Below are 20851 nucleotides of genomic sequence, written 5' to 3' on the forward strand. Positions count from 1 at the left end.
TAGCAGCCGCGTGGTGCCGGACTGAAGCGCCTAGAACCGCTCGACCACAGCGGCCGGCAGCTGCATGTCCTCGAGATAAGTACTGGCTGTAGTTTCCCCTTGATTTCAGCCGTTCGCTGTGCCAGCACAGCATGTTGGCTGGTGTTGCAAGGACAAACTGTTGCTCCTGCAACTACTGTAAAGGCTGTTGCCCCTCCACAGGAAACGCTCGTTTGTCTTGCTTCTCCAGAGATAACCGTCGGTTGCGGCTGAGGCACTCAAGCCACCTCCGTTAGCCATGTCAGTGACTCACGAGGCATCTTCAGTGTATAAAGAACGAAATAATCTGGTCCTAATGACAATAATCCCCTTAAATGGGTAGGACTTGTCATCGGGCTGAATTATCAAGTTTCCTCCCTTTGAAGGTATTCCTTTTCTTGCTACATAGGCGTAGACCACATGAAAGGCAAGAAGAAAATGGAGTGACATTCGAGAAATCTGAGACATATATGAGAGCTGACTGATGCTAAAAAGCAGCTGACAGGAGCCAATAAAGGAGCAATGTTCCGTATCTTTGGTCTGGTAGCGAAACGATGGTAATGATGATAGTTCGCCAAGAAAATATTAATTTATTTTTTTGTACCTCCAAAAGATAATGACAGAACTGTATTTTTGGAGCGAATTGCAGCACTTGTCTTCCAATATTCTAAAACTGACTGTCCGAAGGAATGAAGATCGTCATTTAGCGTTATTATTATGTGTTTAATGGTGTCCACAGCCCCGCAGTATTTTGGAAGTTGCAATACGTTTTACCTGGAGTTTTATTAAATCTGTGTATTTACTATTAGGATTGTTGTGCTGTTTTCAAGTAATAACTACTATGACGTCAATGCATACATGGAAGATGTAAACACTGTTGACACGAAGATGATATCCTCTTAACAGTAATGCAGTTGCACTGATGCAGCTCGAAGTGTGCCATTACTTACCGAAATTGGGATTGTAAATAACGTTGACATTTTTAAAATTTTGCGGTATGACAACAATGGCCCAATTAAGCCGTACAAGTATGAGGCTCATTCAAGGGAATATGCGTTACATTCACCTGGAGTGGTTTAGTGGTAGATAAAGAATTGAACACCGCTTCTCCGGGGATGAATGTAGTCTTTACTATTGCACCTCTTTAGTTGGTACCAATGTATTCTGACATATTTTCAGTGCTTTGAGCGAAAAGTTTCGAAAAATACGAGGGCTATTCGGAAAGTATGGTTCGATGGGGTGCGAAATGGAAATCATAGGGAAAACCCGATGCAGCTTTTCACAGATGTGTTTGGAAGTGTCTCTAATATGCCTGTCGATCGTGTCACGTCGCTCTTTTCAGTTCTGAACGCACAGTGAACACGTAAATATACCTAGAACAGTAGTGTCTCCCGCCAAGTATGAAGGCCTGGTGTGAGATTTCGTCTGATGTCATGCAGCCCACATAAAATAACTGTCATGCGTTTCCTTCTTCATGACAGTTCTCGGCCGCATTCTGAAGGGACAATGGAAATGTTCCTGCACCGTTTTCGATGTTCGATGTTTGTAATTGACTCTCCCTGAGTTTCATAGCTGCTTACATGAACCACTAACTATGAAGACAACGTTCTGGCACAGACAACGAGCTGTAGACCAGCGTAGAGAATTGGCAAGAACACAGGCGGCTTGCTTCTATAACGAGGGTATTGGGAAGTTGGTACAATGCCACGACAAATGTCTAATTCGGAGCGGTGAGTATGTAGAGCGGTAATTGGAAGATGTAGCTAAATGTTGCAAATAAAACCTGCTGGTTTACATTTTGCGACCTATCGGACCTTACTTTCCGAATAGGCCTCGTATAACAGGAAATGTCCTGTACATGTCATCGGGTGTAGCGGATCTTCTCCTAACTTGCTACGCGAGTATCACAAAATAGGGCTGAAAGTGAACTTTGCTGCAGATTTCAGACTCATAACCGTATGTTAAACTTTGCAGGGGTATCTATGTGTGCTTTCCTCTGTAAACATTAATCACAGTTGCATTTATTCTAGTCCTCATTTCAGGAATGAAAATACCTGTAGAAAATATGTTTTTCCTCTAGCAAAAGGTACAAATGCTTTAGTGTTTTTGTGTATATTGCAAAATTCTCTGTCTTTTGTGTAGTTTGAGTCACGGAAAACATGGTTTCGGCATCTTGCAGAGTTTATGAAATATCAGTGATGTCCATGTTACCCGGAACACATTATCCTTCTCGGTAGAGAAGATAAGGGATATAAATCAAATGTTTTATCTCGTCGATTTTCATTAACGGTAAACGTGTGTTATCAGATTGCATTTGTGAAGCAATATATGACCTGTAATCATTACCTAGTAGTTCCTTGCAGCACGTTTCATACAATTGTATCGTTGTTGTCCTCTTCTTTGTCTACTTTTTTGTCATTACTATCTGCCTTCGTACGAGACGTACTGTAGCGTAACATGTCTAACGTGATTGATAAAGTTATTTTGAAAATGTAGAATATACAGGAGTCGAATATGGTTCAAATGGTTCAAATGGCTCTGAGCACTATGGGACTTAACATCTGAGGTCATCAGTCCCCTAGAATTTAGAACTACTTAAACCTAACTAACCTAAGGACATCACACACATCCATGCCCGAGGCAGGATTCGAATCTTCGACCGTAGCAGTCGCGCTGTTCCGGACTGAAGCGCTTAGAACCGCTCGGAAACCGCGGCCGGCTACGAAAAAATTTCATATCAGTAGGACGACATTAATCATTGCCAACTGGAGAGACAAATTTTAATACAGATAATTTTAATTTTAGTCAGTGCAAAAGTTATTGAAGGTTGTATACATCAAAATGAAATACCTATTTGCTTTTCGGGATGCGATTAGTGCTCTTGAAAATATTTTCTTTTCAGTGCTTCTTTCTTGCAATCGGGGTACGGTCTACGATATTCTTGAACACTGCGGAATACAAATTCCTTTTGCTCTTCGTCTACAGTCAACAATCCGTAAAAATTTTGCATTAATTTAACACACATTTCAGCAGGGTCATCAACAGTTTTTAACTCCTTAACTGTCCGTGTAGTGTGTAAATATAAAGTGTTGCTCGTTCAGCTCCTATGAGAGCATTCTTGAATAAAACTAACGTCCATAATCTTCAAGGAGGAGAACAGAAGGCTACTCTTTCTTGATATGGAACATGCTTGAGGAAGGATATATAACTTTAAGAATGAAAACCAATAACAAATGGTAATCAGAATAATATTAAGCTTACCATCTAGTCGTCCATCCACTTCTCCACAGAAAGAAACATATCTGTTTTCGAGTTGTGGATTCTCCCTGTCCAAATTTACTGCCTTTTTGATGTTGGTGTGCACGTCTGGTTTATCATTAAAGAGCAATAAAGGAGAGAACTATTCTGATAAATATGACAAATGATGACTACATTTCTTTACAGACGGTTTTGATATCATAGAACCAGTCCTTTCATACGATCTCAGCTCTTCTAATAAGCAGAGATTCGGACGTGGAACTTTTACAGCTCCATTGCACTGCAGCCACGATTTGGCATAAGCACTCACGATGAAAAGAAAGACATCTCTCAATGTATTTTTATTTTTAGCGGATAGTTCAAGCTACGATATTAGCAGAAACATATTAAGCAATAAATTGCTTTTAACATGCATCTTTCTTGACGTATTGCTCCAGCAGAGTATATTTTCAGTTTTTCTAAAGTCTGCTTCCAAAATTTTTACACGGAGATCTGCGAGTGTACTGTAATCACCTCTCACTTTTGGAGTCTCCAATTCACTTTCATAGAAGCCTAACATCTCCTTAATTTGTTACTCATTAAAAAAACAAATCCACAATATTCTTTCCAGAATCAAAATTACTGACACTGGTTTTATCTCAACAGTTTGGTAACTGGTATGTCACGATTGCTTGTTTCACGGTGTCCTTCACAAAATAAGTTCACGAAAGTGATGACGGTATAGTAGATACAACAACTCCCTGTCCATTTTGCGTTCAAGTACGATGTATGCCTCATTGGGACGACCATTGCTTAAGGCAGTTGTGCAGCAGCAGAGGGTTTGTACGTTGCCCTCAGCACCGGAAAGCCAATGAGTTGTTCATTGTCCTCAAACTAAACAGTGATGACGGCTACAGTTTACCTTCCCAATGAATGGTAAGAACTCTAGAAATATCGTTCTACAAACCTGGCTTTATTGTTTCAGACTGTTCTCATCTCTTCTTCTGCCCATCCCTATGAAGAAGTGATTTATTAATACAGAGCTCTAAATTGTGGTGACCAAGTCCCTCTGCTGTTGCCGAATTTATGCAGAATCTCTTATATTCAAATGTCACCTATCGAAAAAAACCGCTAATTTTTCAGCACTGTTCGGTTCCTTGACTTGCAGCATTCTCCAACAAACTGTCAGTACGTTCTAATAACGTTAATTTCACCTTAAATTGAAAATGTCATATCTGATCTGGAGATAATGAAGAAGGAAGTAAAGCAGAAAATGTAGACGTAGATGGAGTACACTTTTGTTTCGTTTGCGTTTTGTTATTTCAATTTTCTTTGCACTCACCCCTACTCTTGTACCTACAGCATCACCGTCTACTACTGAATATCAAGCTTTACGACCTGGCACTCACTGTCGAAGTAAAAACATTATGTCTTTTTTCCGGCTTGATTGTTTGTAGAGCATTGAAAAGTGCGACATCAAATAAATTGTCCAAATTATTCATAAATTTGACGGCGTTTGAATACATCTTGACATCTTTTCGCGCTTTTTGCTAGTTTCTCCACTCTGAAAGCCGATTAATAAGTTTTTGAGTACAATGCTGAATAGCTCTTGTCAGAATTCTTGCTTTGTCCAAAAATATAATGCGACGCGAGTGGGAACAAATAAACAACTGACTGCACTGCACGTGCACGTACTGTTAAGCTGAGCGTGACATCTATGAGCAATGTGAGTTATGTGGAAGATCGTGTTCCTTACGCGCTGAAGTGGGCATGGGGTTATAGTGCTTCGGCCACCACAGAATTTTGTACAGAGATGTTTCAGAGTCATCCAAGCGGTACTGGGGGGGGGGGGGGGGGGAGCATTCAAAAAAACTGAAAAAACTGAAGTCAGAAAATAAAGGATATCCTAGCGACGTATACTGCGCGCGACCAAGGCGGCTGGAACGCCCCGATGACCCAAGTGAAAACTGAGAAAGCAACGGCAGTCAATGGGTGGGCAGGACTCGACTCATTATCTGAAGCCCAGAACCATCAGGGCTAGATGGCGGCTCAAAGACTAGCGACATCACATAGTTGATGATGGTGATCTGTGAGGCACATTCGACCGATGACTGGCACGGAGACTGCGCCAATCAAATGCATGGTGCCGATGGAATCTGCTGCCACAAGATGAGCTTGGGGCCTACGTACTCACTCTGGCCGGATGTGATGTGAGGTAGCATCGCGTCACTTAGTGGCTTGCCGAAACGCAGCGTTGTGCTGTGGCATGTTGCAATCTAGACCACTGCTGATGGTATAAGGCCTCGTTACTGCACGCTACGCCAGGCATTACCGCACTGCCTAACTACAAAATCATGTAGGTGACTGGCCTGCATACCTCTCCACTGGTTCAAAGGCTCGTCTAAGGCCGATGCCGCACATTTATCCCCCCCTCCCGCCACCCATGGGACAATTCGGTCCTCGGAATTGCAGACTGCTGCTGAACTTGTGGACTACTCAAGCATCATGATATTGCTGTTACCACAAGTATTCCCTTGCATTCTCTCTCAGACTGCTATTCATACTTTCATACTGTACACATTATCTGTTCTTCTCTGCATCCCCCATCACACAGTGTACGGCAAGCGGTGTACTCACAACGTTCTTTCACTGTAGCTAAATTTCGTGGCTGATCCATTGGGTTGGCAGATCAAGGACTGGGAGAGCAGATGATCCGATAACTCTACGATGATGATTTCTTTTGAATATGGAACATTCTGATAGTATACTTACTAAACGTTGCAATTTCCCCGAAATATCACATCTACGTAAAATCCTTAACTAATTTGAGTAGATTTTTTAGTGTATGAATAACACGTAATTCCGGAAAACTGAGTGTCGGCGAACAGATTGATGACAATATTGTTAACAAATTTGATTCGATCTTGTATTACGAGAAGTCAGAAAATGGAATCAAACGCATCCACACCGGCATTCTGACACCATCCTTCTACACTGAAGAGTCAAACAATCTGGTACACCTGCCTAATATCGTGTAGGACTCCTCCCCCCCCCCCCCCCCCCCCCCCACCGCCACCCCACCCTCCCGAGCACACAGAACTGCCACATCACGGGTTCTAGGCGCTCAGTCCGGAACCGCGCGACTGCTACGGTCGCAGGTTCGAATCCTGCCTCGGGCATGGATGTTTGTGACGTCCTTAGGTTAGTTTGATTTAAGTAGTTCTAAGTTCTTGGGGACTGATGACCACAGATGTTAAGTCCCATAGTGCTCAGAGCCATTTTTTTGCCACATCACGACGGGGCACGTACTCTACTAATGTCTGGAGGGAAATGACACCATGATTTCTGCAGAGCTGTCCATAAATCCGTAAGAGTACTAAGGGGTTGAGATCTCTTCTGAAAAGCACGTTGCAAGGCAACCTAGATATGATCAGTAATGTTCATATCTGCAGAGTTTGGTGGCCAATCGAAATGTTTAAACTCAGAAGGGTGTTCCTGGAGCCACTCTCCAGCAATTCTGGAGGTGTGGGCTATAGCATTGTTCTGCTGGAATTGCCCAAGTTCCTCGGAATGCACAATGGACATGCTTATGTACGTGTCCTCTTCCAGAGTCGTATGTAGACTTATCAGGGGTCCCATGTCACTCCAACTGCATACGCCCCACACAATTACAGAGCCTCCACCAGCCCTGATGACATGCAGGATCCACGGATTCATGAGCTTGTCTCCATACTCGTGCACGACCATCCGCTCGATACAATTTGAAACGAGACTCGTCCGACCATACAACATGTTTCCAGTCATCAACAGTCCAAAGTCGATGTTTACGGGCCCAGGCGAGGTGTAAAACTTTTCGTCGTGCAGTCGTCAAGGGTACTCGAGTGGGGCTTCGGCTGCGAAAGCCCATATTGATGATGTTTCTTTGAATGGTTCGCACGCTGACATTTGATGACGGCCCAGCACTGAAATCTGCAGCAATTTGCAGAAGGGTTGCACTTCTGTCACATTGTACGATTCTCTTCAGTCGTCGTTGGTCCCGTTCTTGCAGGATCTTTTTCCGGGGATTTGATGTTTTATACGATTGCTGATACTCAAGGTACACTCTTGAAATGGTCGTACGGGAAAATCCCCACTTCAAACTCACTTGTCCACTGTACCTGACGGGATACCAATTCGGTTCTACACAGAGTACGCGAAAGAACCTGCCCCCTTTCTAACAGTCGTGTACCGCAAGTCTCTAGAGGAACGGAAGGTTTCTTTGACACTTCAGTGTACAAGGCGATAGCTGCGCTCCAAGCAGACAGTAAGCTACACTTTTAATTGAGATATACGACGAGTGCGAGTATTATCATGTATATTGATTTTTAACATAGCTTTTACGTCAGGGACAGTGGATAAATAACAAAACGTTTATGTCATTGAATCAGTGAGATTCGCCTCTTTTTGCATTTATTTCATAATCAGCGGTTCCAGGCGCTTCAGTCCGGAACCGCGCTGCTGCTACGGTCGCAGGTTCGAATCCTGCCTCGGGTATGGATGTGTGTGATGTCCTTAGGTTGGTTAGGTTTAAGTATTTCTAAGTATAGGGGACTGATGACCTCAAGTGCTAAGTCCCATAGTGCTTAGAGCCATTTGAACCATCTGATAATTTACTGTCGCTTAGACTGCACAACTATAGAATTATTTTGTAAATTAAATAGAAAAGTATTTAAAAACACTAACCTCACGACTGGCATTCTGTGGCGCTAGTGTCTTTCTCATTGCCAGAGGTTAGAAACTTTGACAGCAATAATGTCAAGACTGTATAATTATGTTACACTGTGACAGTACTCTGAAGATATAGTTACGATAGTACTATCTGCAGACGAGACGGCACTAGCAGCAGTTTTGTGTGTTTGCAGGGCCGGTACTTGCATCAGGGGCCCCACACTGCCGAGTCACAGCCTGGAATCTCGGCAACACCTCGCCCCAGTGCTGAAGCAACACGACCCGGAGTCCAGGCGTCACCGCTGGTGGTAGAGGTGAGACTGCGCACGCAGCTCTGTCGCTTATTCTACAAGTCATGCTCAAAATACTCAGTATTCAGTGGCACCTGTCGCAGACACCACTCATAATGTGCATTCACAATAGATGACTGCTTATTCATTCGTTACATCTCTGGGCACCACCGTGAATTCCACTTACAGATCCGTCCTGAATCAAATGCTTTATCTCACAAATACAGCCGACCTTTTTAAATCGTCCCCTCCCGCTTACCTACGCCAATATGCTGACGGACCGTTTTCTTTTCTGTCCATGCCACGCTCCATTCGTCTCAATAATCACTCCAACTCCAACCCAATAACGTCACATCTGGTCTAGCCAGTTGTACCTCTCAATCAATCGTGCAAAAACCAAGGAAGTACCTATATAAAAACCACCAAAGCTTTCGAGACCTCTACCTAACAGTCTTCTGTCGACCAAATCAGTACTAAAAACTTGAAATTCCTCGAATTAAAAGTCGACAGAAAGATAACGTGGAACCCCCACAGTCAAAAGAAACCACAGATTAGTATAAGAACTATCAACTGGTATAATTCAGGATCTAAACAAATCGATTGTTATACGTAGCTACAAGACCCTCCTCGGTCCCATCCCCATCTATGTAATTGTTGCATAGATATCCGTCACTTCCAAGTTTTATCACTTCCTGCAAATCCTTGAATTTTACGACTCTGCCTTGCTTTCCATATCCGTCTCCTCTCCCTCATCAGTAGCCTAAACAGTTGATTAACTTACATCTCTCCAAACATCTTGAACACGTTCACCAGTGTTATGTCTCCCTCTGACTAGAATTCCAACACCGCATTGTATATATTGCTCCTTGAGAACTGTAGCTTTCCGGTGCGGCTCCATCATCACACCTCATCTTCCTTACAACGCCATAAATTCGTGACCGTTTCCCGGATGGTTTCGACTGCGTTCCTCTATGAGACCATGAAATCTTCCTTGAGATCATTTCATCCTGTCAATTGCATCAAACATGATGATGTTTGCTTCACCAACAGCCATATGTTCCCTTGGAGGCCATGTTTTCTGCTTCCAATGTTCGTGCTTTGCCCTACTATCCCACATGCAGATAAAACATGGGTGCTTTGTGTATCCACTTTGTTGTCCAAGCAAGAAGTTCACCATTTTCAAATCAACACAAATCAACCACTGGTGCTGCATATACTGAATTTTCTGCAGAACCATCTTGATGTTAGCATATGCTTCACAAAGTTTTGTTGAGTGGGCAATTGGAATAGATGCGTAACGATTGCCATTGTGTAGGAGAACACATTTTAAACTTCTAGTGGAACTGTCTATGAAGAGACGCCAGTCCTCTGGTCTATATTCCGGCAGCCCCAATTCAAGTAAAAGTCCAGGTATATTGCTGCAATACACTATAACCTCTTCTTGGTTGAAGTATGGAAGAAGGTTTTCTTCTCTCGTCCGATAAGCTGTTATTTTAACACTTGGATGAAGACAGTTCTTTTCCTTAAGCCTGGATGCAAAGAGTTCTGATGCTTGCTTTGAAAGATTGAGTTCTCGTATCAAGTCACTGAGCTCCTTCTGGTCGAACTGCTGGGGTTGTGTCTCACGTCCTTCGTATTCCGAACCACTGCTTGTACATTCCTCGCCGTGCACATCGTCATCTGATGATGTTAGCGTGGGTAATGTTGTGAAGGTTGGTACAGGAACATCGTTGCTGTGCACCACCGGTCTTCTTGCTGACTCCAAATCGGGATATTCCCACTTTCGTTTTTTGAACCTATTAAAACCTTCCACATTAACAATGCAAAAATAGCAATCATCTGTATGGTTCTTCTGCTCTCGCCATACCATAGGCACTCCGAAGTTTAAGCTTTTCCTTTTTCGTTTTGTCCACTGCCGTAAGCACTCCACACAGCATTTACAAACTTTATGGGGTGCCCACGCCTTGTCTTTATCTCCAAGTTTAATTCCGAAATATGCCAGATACGCTTCCTTCACAAAAGGAGTGATATTCTTCCTGTTCTTCTGAAGAACGTATTCACCACAAATGTAGCAGAACTCATCTGGATGGTTCACACAAAGACGGCGTGAAGAACTCATGTTTTCCTAAAACAAAATTGCACAAATACTACATATTATGCAGAACTTTCTTGTATTTGCATGTCAATCACATCCAACAAACATCATTAATTGTTTTGTGTGAAATGAATACTCACCTCTTATTTGCTACGTCACGATGAAAAGGTTCTATCTCCTTGACGCTGCACTGCACATGTGTGTGACTTTCGACCATCGCCATTTTTCTTGTTTACACTGAACGCTACCTATCGGCTGTTGCGGGGATTACCTCGGCCAACAAATGAATGTCGAGTACCGCCGAATTCAAATCTGCACAACCCTCAATATCTTCAACACACGCACCGCACTACAGGACTGAACACATGCTGACAGTGAGATGTTTGCATGATGTAATCCTCAACCACACAGATGCACTACCTGAGCACAATTGTTTAATAAAGATAGTACAATATCACTAATTAAAAAACAGGTAGCAAATACATTACACCATATATGGACCCTGCAGTCGATATTATCCACATGAAACTCTCATTTCCACAAATAACCTATATCTCAAAAACCAGAGCCAATTTGGAAAAAGTACAAATATACTCGGAATGAGTATCATAACAATATCCCATTTTCGTTCAAACTTCCCTGGCAACGAAAAAAAAATTTTATTTTGTAGAGCTGTGTTATCATTTACCCTAGTTCTTGTACTTCAAACGAAGGGTCCAATACACATTGCATAACTGAAATCCTACCCATCTGCTCCCTACCACCTAATTTCCTTCTTACTTTTACCAGTATTCATCCTGCATCCTTTCTCATACCGCCTCCTCTCCAATCACATCTGCATCCAAATCCTTCACTTAGGAAATGTTGCTTGAAACTCACAGGGCCATCATCCTCTCCGGTATGGAGACGTCTAATATTATCACATAATCATGATTTAGGTCATTGTTTTTATTAATTTTACGGTATTTTATGGCTTTAACCAAACTCTGAAGAGCGGCAGTGTGGCAACTGACAGCACCCCTCCCCCCACCCACGCCATATGTGCTAATTTAGCTACGAAATAAATAAAATCGGAACTCCAAATATGTTGTTGTTGCCGGCCGCTGTGGCCGTGCGGTTCTAGGCGCTTCAGTCCGGAACCGCGCTGCTGCTACGGTCGCAGGTTCGAATCCTGCCTCGGGCATGGATGTGTGTGATGTCCTTAGGTTAGTTAGGTTTAAGTAGTTCTAAGTCTAGGGGACTGATGACCTCAGATGTTAAGTCCCATAGTGCTCAGAGCCATTTTAATTTGTTGTTGTTGTTGTGGTCTTCAGTCCTGAGACTGGTTTGATAGAGCTCTCCATGATACCCTATCCTGTGGAAGCTTCTTCATCTCCCAGTACATACTGCAACCCACATCCTTCTGAATCTGCGTAGTGTATTCATCTCTTGGTCTCCCTCAAAGATTTTTATCCTCCAAGCTGCCCTCCAATGCTAAATTTGTGATCCCTTGATGCCTCAGAACATGTCCTTCCAACCAGTCCCTTCTTCTTGTCAAGTTGTGCCACAAACTCCTCTTCTCCCCAATTCCATTCAGTACCTCCTCATTAGTAGTCTTCAGCATTCTTCTGTAGCACCACATTTCGAAAGCTTCCTTCTCTTCTTGCCCAAACTATTTATTCTCCATGTTTCACTTCCATACATGGCTACACTCCATACAAATACTATAAGAAACGACTACCTGACACTTAAATCTATACTCGATGTTAACAAATTTCTCTCCTTCAGAAACGCTTTCCTTGCCATTGCCAGTCTACATTTTATATCTCCTGTAATTCGACCGTCATCAGTTATTTTGCTCCCCAAATAGCAATCATCCTTTACTACTTTAAGTGTCTCATTTCCTAATTTAATTCCCTCAGCATCACCTAAGTTAACTCGACTACATTCCATTATCCTCGTTTTGCTTTTGTTGATGTTCATCTTATATCCTCCTTTCAAAACATTGTCCATTTCGTTCAACTGCTCTTTCAAGTCGTTTGCTGGCTCTGACAGAATTACAATGTCATCGGCAAACCTCAAAGTTTTTATTTCTTGTCCATGGATTTTAATACCTACTCCGAACTTTTCTTTTGTTTCCTTTATTGCTTGCTCAATATACAGATTGAATAACATCGGGGTAGGCTACAACCCTGCCTCACTCCCTTCCCAACCACTGCTTCCCTTACATACCCCTCCATTCTTATAACTACCATCTGGTTTCTCTACAAATTGTAAATAGCCTTTCACTCCCTGTTTTTACCCCTGCCACCTTCAGAATTTGAAAGAGTGTATTCCAGTCAATATTGTCAAAAGCTTTCTCTAAGTCTACAAATGCTAGAAACGTAGGTTTGCCTTTCCTTAATCTATCTTCTAAGATAAGTCGTAGGGTCAGTATTGCCTTACGTGTTCCAAAATTTCTACGGAATCCAAACAAATCTTCCCCGAGGTCGGCTTCTACCAGTTTTTCCATTCGTCTGTAAAGAATTCATGTTAGTATTTTGCAGCTGTAACGTATTAAACTGATAGTTCGGTAATTTTCACATCTGTCAACAACTGATTTCTTTGGGATTGGAATTATAATATTCTTCTTGATGTCTGAGGGTATTTCGCCTGTCTCATACATCTTCCTCACCAGATGGTAGAGTTTTGTCAGGACTGGCTCTCCCAAGGCCGTCAGTAGTTCTAATGGAATGTTGTCTACTCCCGGGGCCTTGTTTCGACTTAGTTCTTTCAGTGCTCTGTCAAACTCTTCACGCAGTATCGTATCTTCCATTTCATCTTCATCTATATTCTATTCCATTTCCATAATATTTTCCCCAAGTACATCGCCCTTGTATAGACCCTCTATGTACTCCTTCCACCTTTCTGCTCTCCCTTCTTTGCTTAGAACCGGGTTTCCATCCGAGCTCTTGATATTCATGCAAGTGGTTCTCTTTTCTCCAAACGTCTCTTTAATTTTTCTGTAGGCAGTATCTATCTTTCCCCTAGTGAGATAAGTCTCTTCATCCTTACATTTGTCTTCTAGCCATCCCTGCTTAGCCATTTTGCACTTCCTGTCGATCTCATTTTTGAGACGTTTGTATTCCTTTTTGCCTGCTTCATTTACTGCATTTTTATATTTTCTCCTTTCATCAATTAAATTCAATATTTCTTCTGTTACCCAAGGATTTCTACTAGTCCTCGACTCTTTACCTACTTGATCCTCTGCTGCCTTCACTACTTCATCCCTCAGAGCTACCCATTCTTCTTCTACTGTATTTCTTTCCCCCACTCCTGTCACGCTAGAAACGTAGGTTTGCCTTTCCTTAATCTATCTTCTAAGATAAGTCGTAGGGTCAGTATTGCCTTACGTGTTCCAAAATTTCTACGGAATCCAAACTGATCTTCCCCGAGCTCGGCTTCCCTTATACTCTTCCTGAAACTCTGTACAATCTCTGGTTTAGTCAGTTTATCCAGGTCCCATCTTCTTAAATTCGCACCTTTTTGCAGTTTCTTCAGTTTTAATCTACAGTTCATAACCAATAGATTGTGGTCAGAGTCCACATCTGCCCCTGGAAATGTCTTAAAATTTGAAACCTGGTTCCTAAATCTCTAATTACGAATATATAATCTACCTGATACCTTCTAGTATCTCAAGGATTCTTCCACGTATACAACCTTCTTTTATGATTCTTGAACCGAGTGTTAGCTATGACTAACTTATGCTCTGTACAAAATTGTACCAGACGGCTTCCTCTTTCACTTTTTACCCCCAATCCATATTCACCTACTATGTTTCCTTCTCTCCCTTTTCTCACTCTCGAATTCCAATCACCCATGACTGTTAAATTTACGTCTCCCTTCACTACTTGAATAATTTCTTTTATCTCATCATACATTTCATCAATTTCTTCATCATCTGCAGAGCTAGTTGGCATATAAACTTGTACTACTGTAGTAGGCGTGGGCTTCGTGTCTATCTTGGCTACATTAATGCGTTCACTATGTTGTTTGTAGTAGCTTACCCGCACCACCGTTTTTTTATTATGAAACTTACTCCTGCATTACCCCTATTTGATTTTGTATTTATAACCCTGTATTCGCCTGACTAGAAGTATTGTACCTCCTGCCACCGAACTTCACTAATATTCACTATATCTAACTTTAACCTATTCATTTCCTTTTTTAAATTTTCTAACCTACCTGCACGATTAAGGGATCTGACATTCCACGCTCCGATCCGTAGAAAGCCAGTTTTCTTTCTCCTGATAACGACGTCCTCTTGAGTAGCCCCCGCCCGGAGATCCGAATGGGGGTCTATTTTACCCCCGGAATATTTTACCTAAGAGGACGCCATCATCATTTAACCATACAGTAAAGCTGCATGCCCTCGGGAAAAATTACGGTTGTAGTTTCCCATTGCTTTCAGCTGTTCGCAGTACCAGCACAGCAGGGCCGTTTTGGTTATTGTTACAAGGCCAGATCAGTCAATCATCCAGACTGTTGCCCCTGCAACTACTGAAAAGGCTGTTACCCCTCTTCTGGAAACACACGTTTGTCTGGCCTCTCAACAAATACCCCTCCGTTGTGGTTGCACCTACGGTACGGCCATCTGTATCGCTGAGGCACGCAAGCCTCCCCACCAACGGCAAGGTCCATGGTTCATGGGGGGGGACTCCAAATATACCCAGAATTAATCATATGCTCCCAAATTCAGGAACGCCTCACTTGTGCTTTCGCTTAGCCTCTGACACATGACTCTATTACCAGTTCGTTCTAGACATACGCCTTTCTAATACTGTTCATTGTACAGACTTACATATACCCTACAGGTTCCGACATCTAACTGATTCTTCTTTATTCTCCGGTTCTGGTTCTCTGTTGTGCACAGAACAACACTGCCATTCAGCAATTCACCTATACCTTCTCAGTATCCTCTGCCAAGGAAAATTCGTCCAATTTCTTCACCATGTCTTATAACGCCTACTCATTCTATCACCACGTCAGAGCTCCTTCCCAGCTGGCCGGTGTGGCCGAGCGGTTCTAGGTGCTTCAGTCCTGAACCGTGCTGCTGCTACGGTAGCAGGTTCGAATCCTGCACCGGGCATGGATGTGTGTGATGTGCTTAGGTTAGTTAGGTTTAAGCGGTTCTAAGTCTAGGAGACTGTTGAACTCAGATGTTGTCCCATAGTGCTTTGAGCTCCTTCCCATTTGAAAACCCTGTGTTTAGGAATCACTGTGCAAGCTATCCTCCCTCCCCCCCCCCCTTCCCTTCAGCCCCTAAAACGTAGTGGCGTGGGAGTTGTATTATAACTTCGTGACAGATTTAATATGTGTAATGAACTGAACTGTAGCCTGGGAATTTGCATTTTGCAAGCAAAGGCTTGAACGACTGAGCCGCGCGGTGTGGGTTCGCGGTTAGAGGCGCCATGTCACTGACTGCGCGACCGCTCCCGCCGAAGATTCGAGTCCTTCCTCTGGCATGGGTGTCTGTGTTGTTCTTAGCGTAAGTTACCTTAAGTAGTGTACGAGTCTAGGGACCGATGGCCTATGCAGTTTGGTCCCTTAAGAAGTCACAAATATTTGAAAATTTTTGAACGACTGAGCTATCGAGATTGTTGTTGTGGTCTTCAGTTCTGATACTCGTTTGATGCAGCTCTCCATGCTACTCTATCCTGTGCAAGCTTCTTCATCTCCCAGTACCTACGGCAACCTACATCCTTCTGAATCTGCTTAGTGTATTCATCTCTTGGTCTCTCTCTACGATTTTTACCCTCCACGCTGCCCTCCAATACTAAATTGGTGATCCCTTGATGCCTCAGAACATGTCCTACCAACCGATCCCTTCTTCTAGTCAAGTTGTGCCACAAACTCCTGTTCTCCCCAATTCTATTCAATACCTCCTCATTAGTTATGTGATCTACTCATCTAATCTTCAGCATTCTTCTGTAGCACCGCATTTCGAAAGCTTCTATTCCTTTCTTTTCCAAATTATTTATAGTCCATGTTTCACTTCCGTACATGGCTACACTCCATACAAATAATTTCAGAAACGACTTCCTGACACTTAAATCTATACTCGATGTTAACAAATTTCTCTTCTTCAGAAACGTTTCCTTGCCATTGCCAGTCCACATTTTATATCCTCTCTACTTCGACCATCATCAGTTATTTTGTTCCCCAAATAGCAAAACTCCTTTACTACTTTAAGTTTCTCATTTCCTAATCTAATTCCCTCAGCATCAGCTGATTTAATGCGACTACATTCCATTATCCTCGCTTTGCTATTGTTGACGATCGTCTTATATCCTTTCAACACACTGTCGATTGCAATAAACTGTTCTTCCAAGTCTTTCCCTGTCTCTGACGGAATTACACTCCTGGAAATTGAAATAAGAACACCGTGAATTCATTGTCCCAGGAAGGGGAAACTTTATTGACACATTCCTGGGGTCAGATACATCACATGATCACACTGACAGAACCACAGGCACATAGACACAGGCAACAGAGCATGCACAATGTCGGCACTAGTACAGTGTATATCCACCTTTCGCAGCAATGCAGGCTGCTATTCTCCCATGGAGACGATCGTAGAGATGCTGGATGTAGCCCTGTGGAACGGGAACGGGATACATGCGGACGTGCATTGTCCTGTTGGAACAGCAAGTTCCCTTGCCGATCTAGGAATGGTAGAACGATGGGTTCGATGATGGTTTGGATGTACCGTGCACTATTCAGTGTCCCCTCGACGATCACCAGTGGTGTACGGCCAGTGTAGGAGATCGCTCCCCACACCATGATGCCGGGTGTTGGCCCAGTGTGCCTCGGTCGTATGCAGTCCTGATTGTGGCGCTCACCTGCACGGCGCCAAACACGCATACGACCATCATTGGCACCAAGGCAGAAGCGACTCTCATCGCTGAAGACGACACGTCTCCACTCGTCCCTCCATTCACGCCTGTCGCGACACCACTGGAGGCGGGCTGCACGATGTTGGGGCGTGAGCGGAAGACGGCCAAACGGTGTGCGGGACCGTAGCCCAGCTTCATGGAGACGGTTGCGAATGGTCATCGCCGATACCCCAGCAGCAACAGCGTCCCTAATTTGCTGGGAAGTGGCGGTGCGGTCCCCTACGGCACTGCGTAGGGTCCTACGGTCTTGGCGTGCATCCGTGCGTCGCTGCGGTCCGGTCCCAGGTCGACGGGCACGTGCACCTTCCGCCGACCACTGGCGACAACATCGATGTACTGTGGTGACCTCACGCCCCACGTGTTGAGCAATTCGGCGGTACGTCCACCCGGCCTCCCGCAAGCCCACTATTCGCCCTCGCTCAAAGTCCGTCAACTGCACATACGGTTCACGTCCACGCTGTCGCGGCATGCTACCAGTGTTAAAGACTGCGATGGAGCTCCGTATGCCACGGCAAACTGGCTGACACCGACGGCGGCGGTGCACAAATGCTGCGCAGCTAGCGCCATTCGACGGCCAACACCGCGGTTCCTGGTGTGTCCGCTGTGCCGTGCGTGTGATCATTGCTTGTACAGCCCTCTCGCAGTGTCCGGAGCAAGTATGGTGGGTCTGACACACCGGTGTCAATGTGTTCTTTTTTCCATTTCCAGGAGTGTACAATGTCATCGGCATACCTCAAGGTTATTATATCTTCCCTTTGGATTTTAATTCCTACTTCAAATTTTTCTTTGGTTTCCATTATTGCTTGATCAATGTACAGATTAAATAAAATCGGGGATAGGTTACAACCCTGTCTCACCACTGTTTCCCTTTCACGTCCCTCGACTCTTATAACTTCCAACTGGTTTACAACTCGCCCTCACAGCACTGCCAATGAACCTGTTGTGTACGTAGTTCCGCGTAGTCAGTGCGTACACAACTTTCCCACTAGAGCGCGCCCCGCTAAGCACAACAGCGCAGGCGCAGCGCTCGTCTGCCTCCGCACTACGAGATGGCGCTGCCATATAGACGGACCAAATTCTGCTTCCGCCAATCCGCGTATTAATATGTAACGCAGCCAATGAGATTGCTGCTAACGCAGAACCTTTTCTCCTCACGGAACACACTCGCGCAGTGATACATGGACGCGCGAGGTATTATAACGAGTGTACAGACCTCCGATTAGTCAGTGTGCATTTGTCTGCACCAGTCTGTACCAGTCTGCATTAGTCTGTACGGGTTCTACATTTGTCTGTACCAGTCTATAGTCAAGTTTCAGTCTGCGCCTAATAAGATTACCATATTCCTGTACATAGCCATGAATATACATGTATAGACACTTTTGTCAAGTATCAGAGATATATGTGAGAATAATATTAACGTACCAATACCAAAGAAACTTCAGACTGTCAATTTTAAATAGCATCCAGAACCTAGTTAAGTAATTTTTATGCTTGTTGTTATTTTAATAAATGTGTGTGAAAATTAATCAAGTTCTGTTTAAAGTTGGTCTCCGTCAATCTGCTACTCTAAGCATGCAAGTGGCCTTTCTATCGTCTGACCTAACGGCAGAAGATAAGCACGCCACGATAAGACCACGAGACATATTGCTGACACTCGCCTACTTCGTTAGAGCGACAAGTCAAATAATCTGATGGTGTGTGTACTGAAGGTCTTACAATACGCACACCACAGAACCATTGTTTCAGAACACTTTCGGTCTCACGTAGATTCCATGCAACGACGCCTCCTCACTTTTGTCAAGGTGAAAAGAGATACTATGCGCTGCTGCGTATGTGTTTCTAGCTCTTTTGACCATGAGTGTGTAAGTTGACTCAAGTGTCAGAGAAGTAACACAAAGCCTCTGGTGTCCTCACAGGGAGAAGACGTGTACGCAACTGTGGAGCAGGGCATGCTCAGAGGCGCCGTAGTCACCAGCGAGCTTGGCCAGCAGTACGCCAGCTTCAGGGGAGTGCCGTACGCGGAGCCGCCGCTAGGGGAACTGCGTTTCCAGGTGAGCGAGAGCGCAGCACTGTCGGTGCTCGGCAAAGCACACGGTAGTCAAACGCTTGGGAGAACTAATTATAATTACACGATAAGATACATTGCAAAAAAGTACAGAGGGTAAGTCTAATTGTACACTTCTGGCCATTAAAATTGCTACACTAAGGAGAAATTCTGATGATAAAACGAGTATGCATTGGACAAATATATTATACTAGAACTGACATGTGATTACATTTTCACGGAATTTGGTTGCATTGATCCTGAGAAATCAGTACCCAGAACAACCACCTCTGGCCGTAACAACGGCCTTGATACGCCTGGGCATTGAGTCAAACAGACCTTGGATGGCGTGTACAGCTACAGCTGCCCATGCAGCTTCAACACGATACCACAATTCATCAAGAGTAGTGACTGGCGTATTGTGACGAGCCAGTTGCTCGGCCACCACTGACAAGACGTTTTCAATTGGTGAGAGATCTGGAGAATGTGCTGGCCAGGGCAGCAGTCGAACATTTTCTGTATCCAGAGAGGCCCATACAGAACCTGCAAGATACGGTCGTGCATTATCCTGCTGAAATGTAGGGTTTCGCAGGGATCGAATGAAGTGTAGAGCCACGGGTCGTAACACATCTGAAATGTAACGTCCACTGTACAAAGTGACGTCAATGCGAACAAGAGGGGACCGAGACGTGTAACCAAAGGCACCCCGTACCATCACGCCGGGTGATACGCCAGTATGGCGATGACGAATACACGCTTCCAATGTGCGTTCACCGCTATGTCACCAAACACGGATGCGAACATCATGATGCTGTAAACAGAATCTGGATTCATCCGAAAAAAATGACGTTTTGCCATTCGTGCACCCAGGTTCGTCGTTGAGTACACCATCGCAGGCGCTCATGTCTGTGATGCGGCGTCAAGTGCAACCGCAGCCATGGTCTCCGAGTTGATAGTCCATGCTGCTGCAAACGTCGTCGAACTGTTCGTGCAGATGGTTGTTGTCTTGCAAACGTCCCCATCTGCTGAGTCAGAGATCGAGACGTGGCTGCACGATCCGTTACAGCCATGCGGATAAGATGCCTGTCATCTCGACTGCTAATGATACGAGGCCGTTGGGATCCAGCACGGCGTTCCGTATTACCCTCCTGAACCCACCGATTCCATATTCTGCTAACAGTCATTGGATCTCGACCAACGCGAACAGTAATGTCGCGATACGATAAACCGCAATCGCGATAGGCTACAATCCGACCTTTATCAAAGTCAGAAACGTGTTGATACGCATTTCCCCTCCTTACACGAGACATCACAACAACGTTTCACCAGGCAAGGCCGGTCAACTGCTGTTTATGTATGAGAAATCAGTTGGAAACTTTCCTCATGTCAGCACGTTGTAGGTGTCGCCACTGGCGCTAACCTCGTGTGTATGCTCTGAAAAGCTAATCATTTGCGTATCACAGTATCTTCTTCCTGTTGGTTAAATTTCGCGTCTGTAGCACGTCATATTCGTGGTGTAGCAATTTTAATGGCTTGTAGTGTAGGA

General features: G+C 44.1%; 1 protein-coding gene across 1 annotated transcript in view; it reads left to right on the top strand.

Moving 5' to 3' along the window:
* The window catches only part of LOC126412254 (acetylcholinesterase-like), a 111580-nt gene that overhangs the window by 13407 nt on the left and 77322 nt on the right, over positions 1–20851 (top strand). The window contains exons 2-3 of the mRNA XM_050081757.1: positions 8157–8276; positions 19178–19312. Coding sequence (XP_049937714.1) covers positions 8157–8276; positions 19178–19312 — 255 coding nt within the window. The remainder of the gene's footprint in view (positions 1–8156; positions 8277–19177; positions 19313–20851) is intronic.

This window comes from Schistocerca serialis, chromosome 7 (assembly GCF_023864345.2).
Source record: "Schistocerca serialis cubense isolate TAMUIC-IGC-003099 chromosome 7, iqSchSeri2.2, whole genome shotgun sequence".
Lineage (NCBI taxonomy): Eukaryota > Metazoa > Arthropoda > Insecta > Orthoptera > Acrididae > Schistocerca > Schistocerca serialis.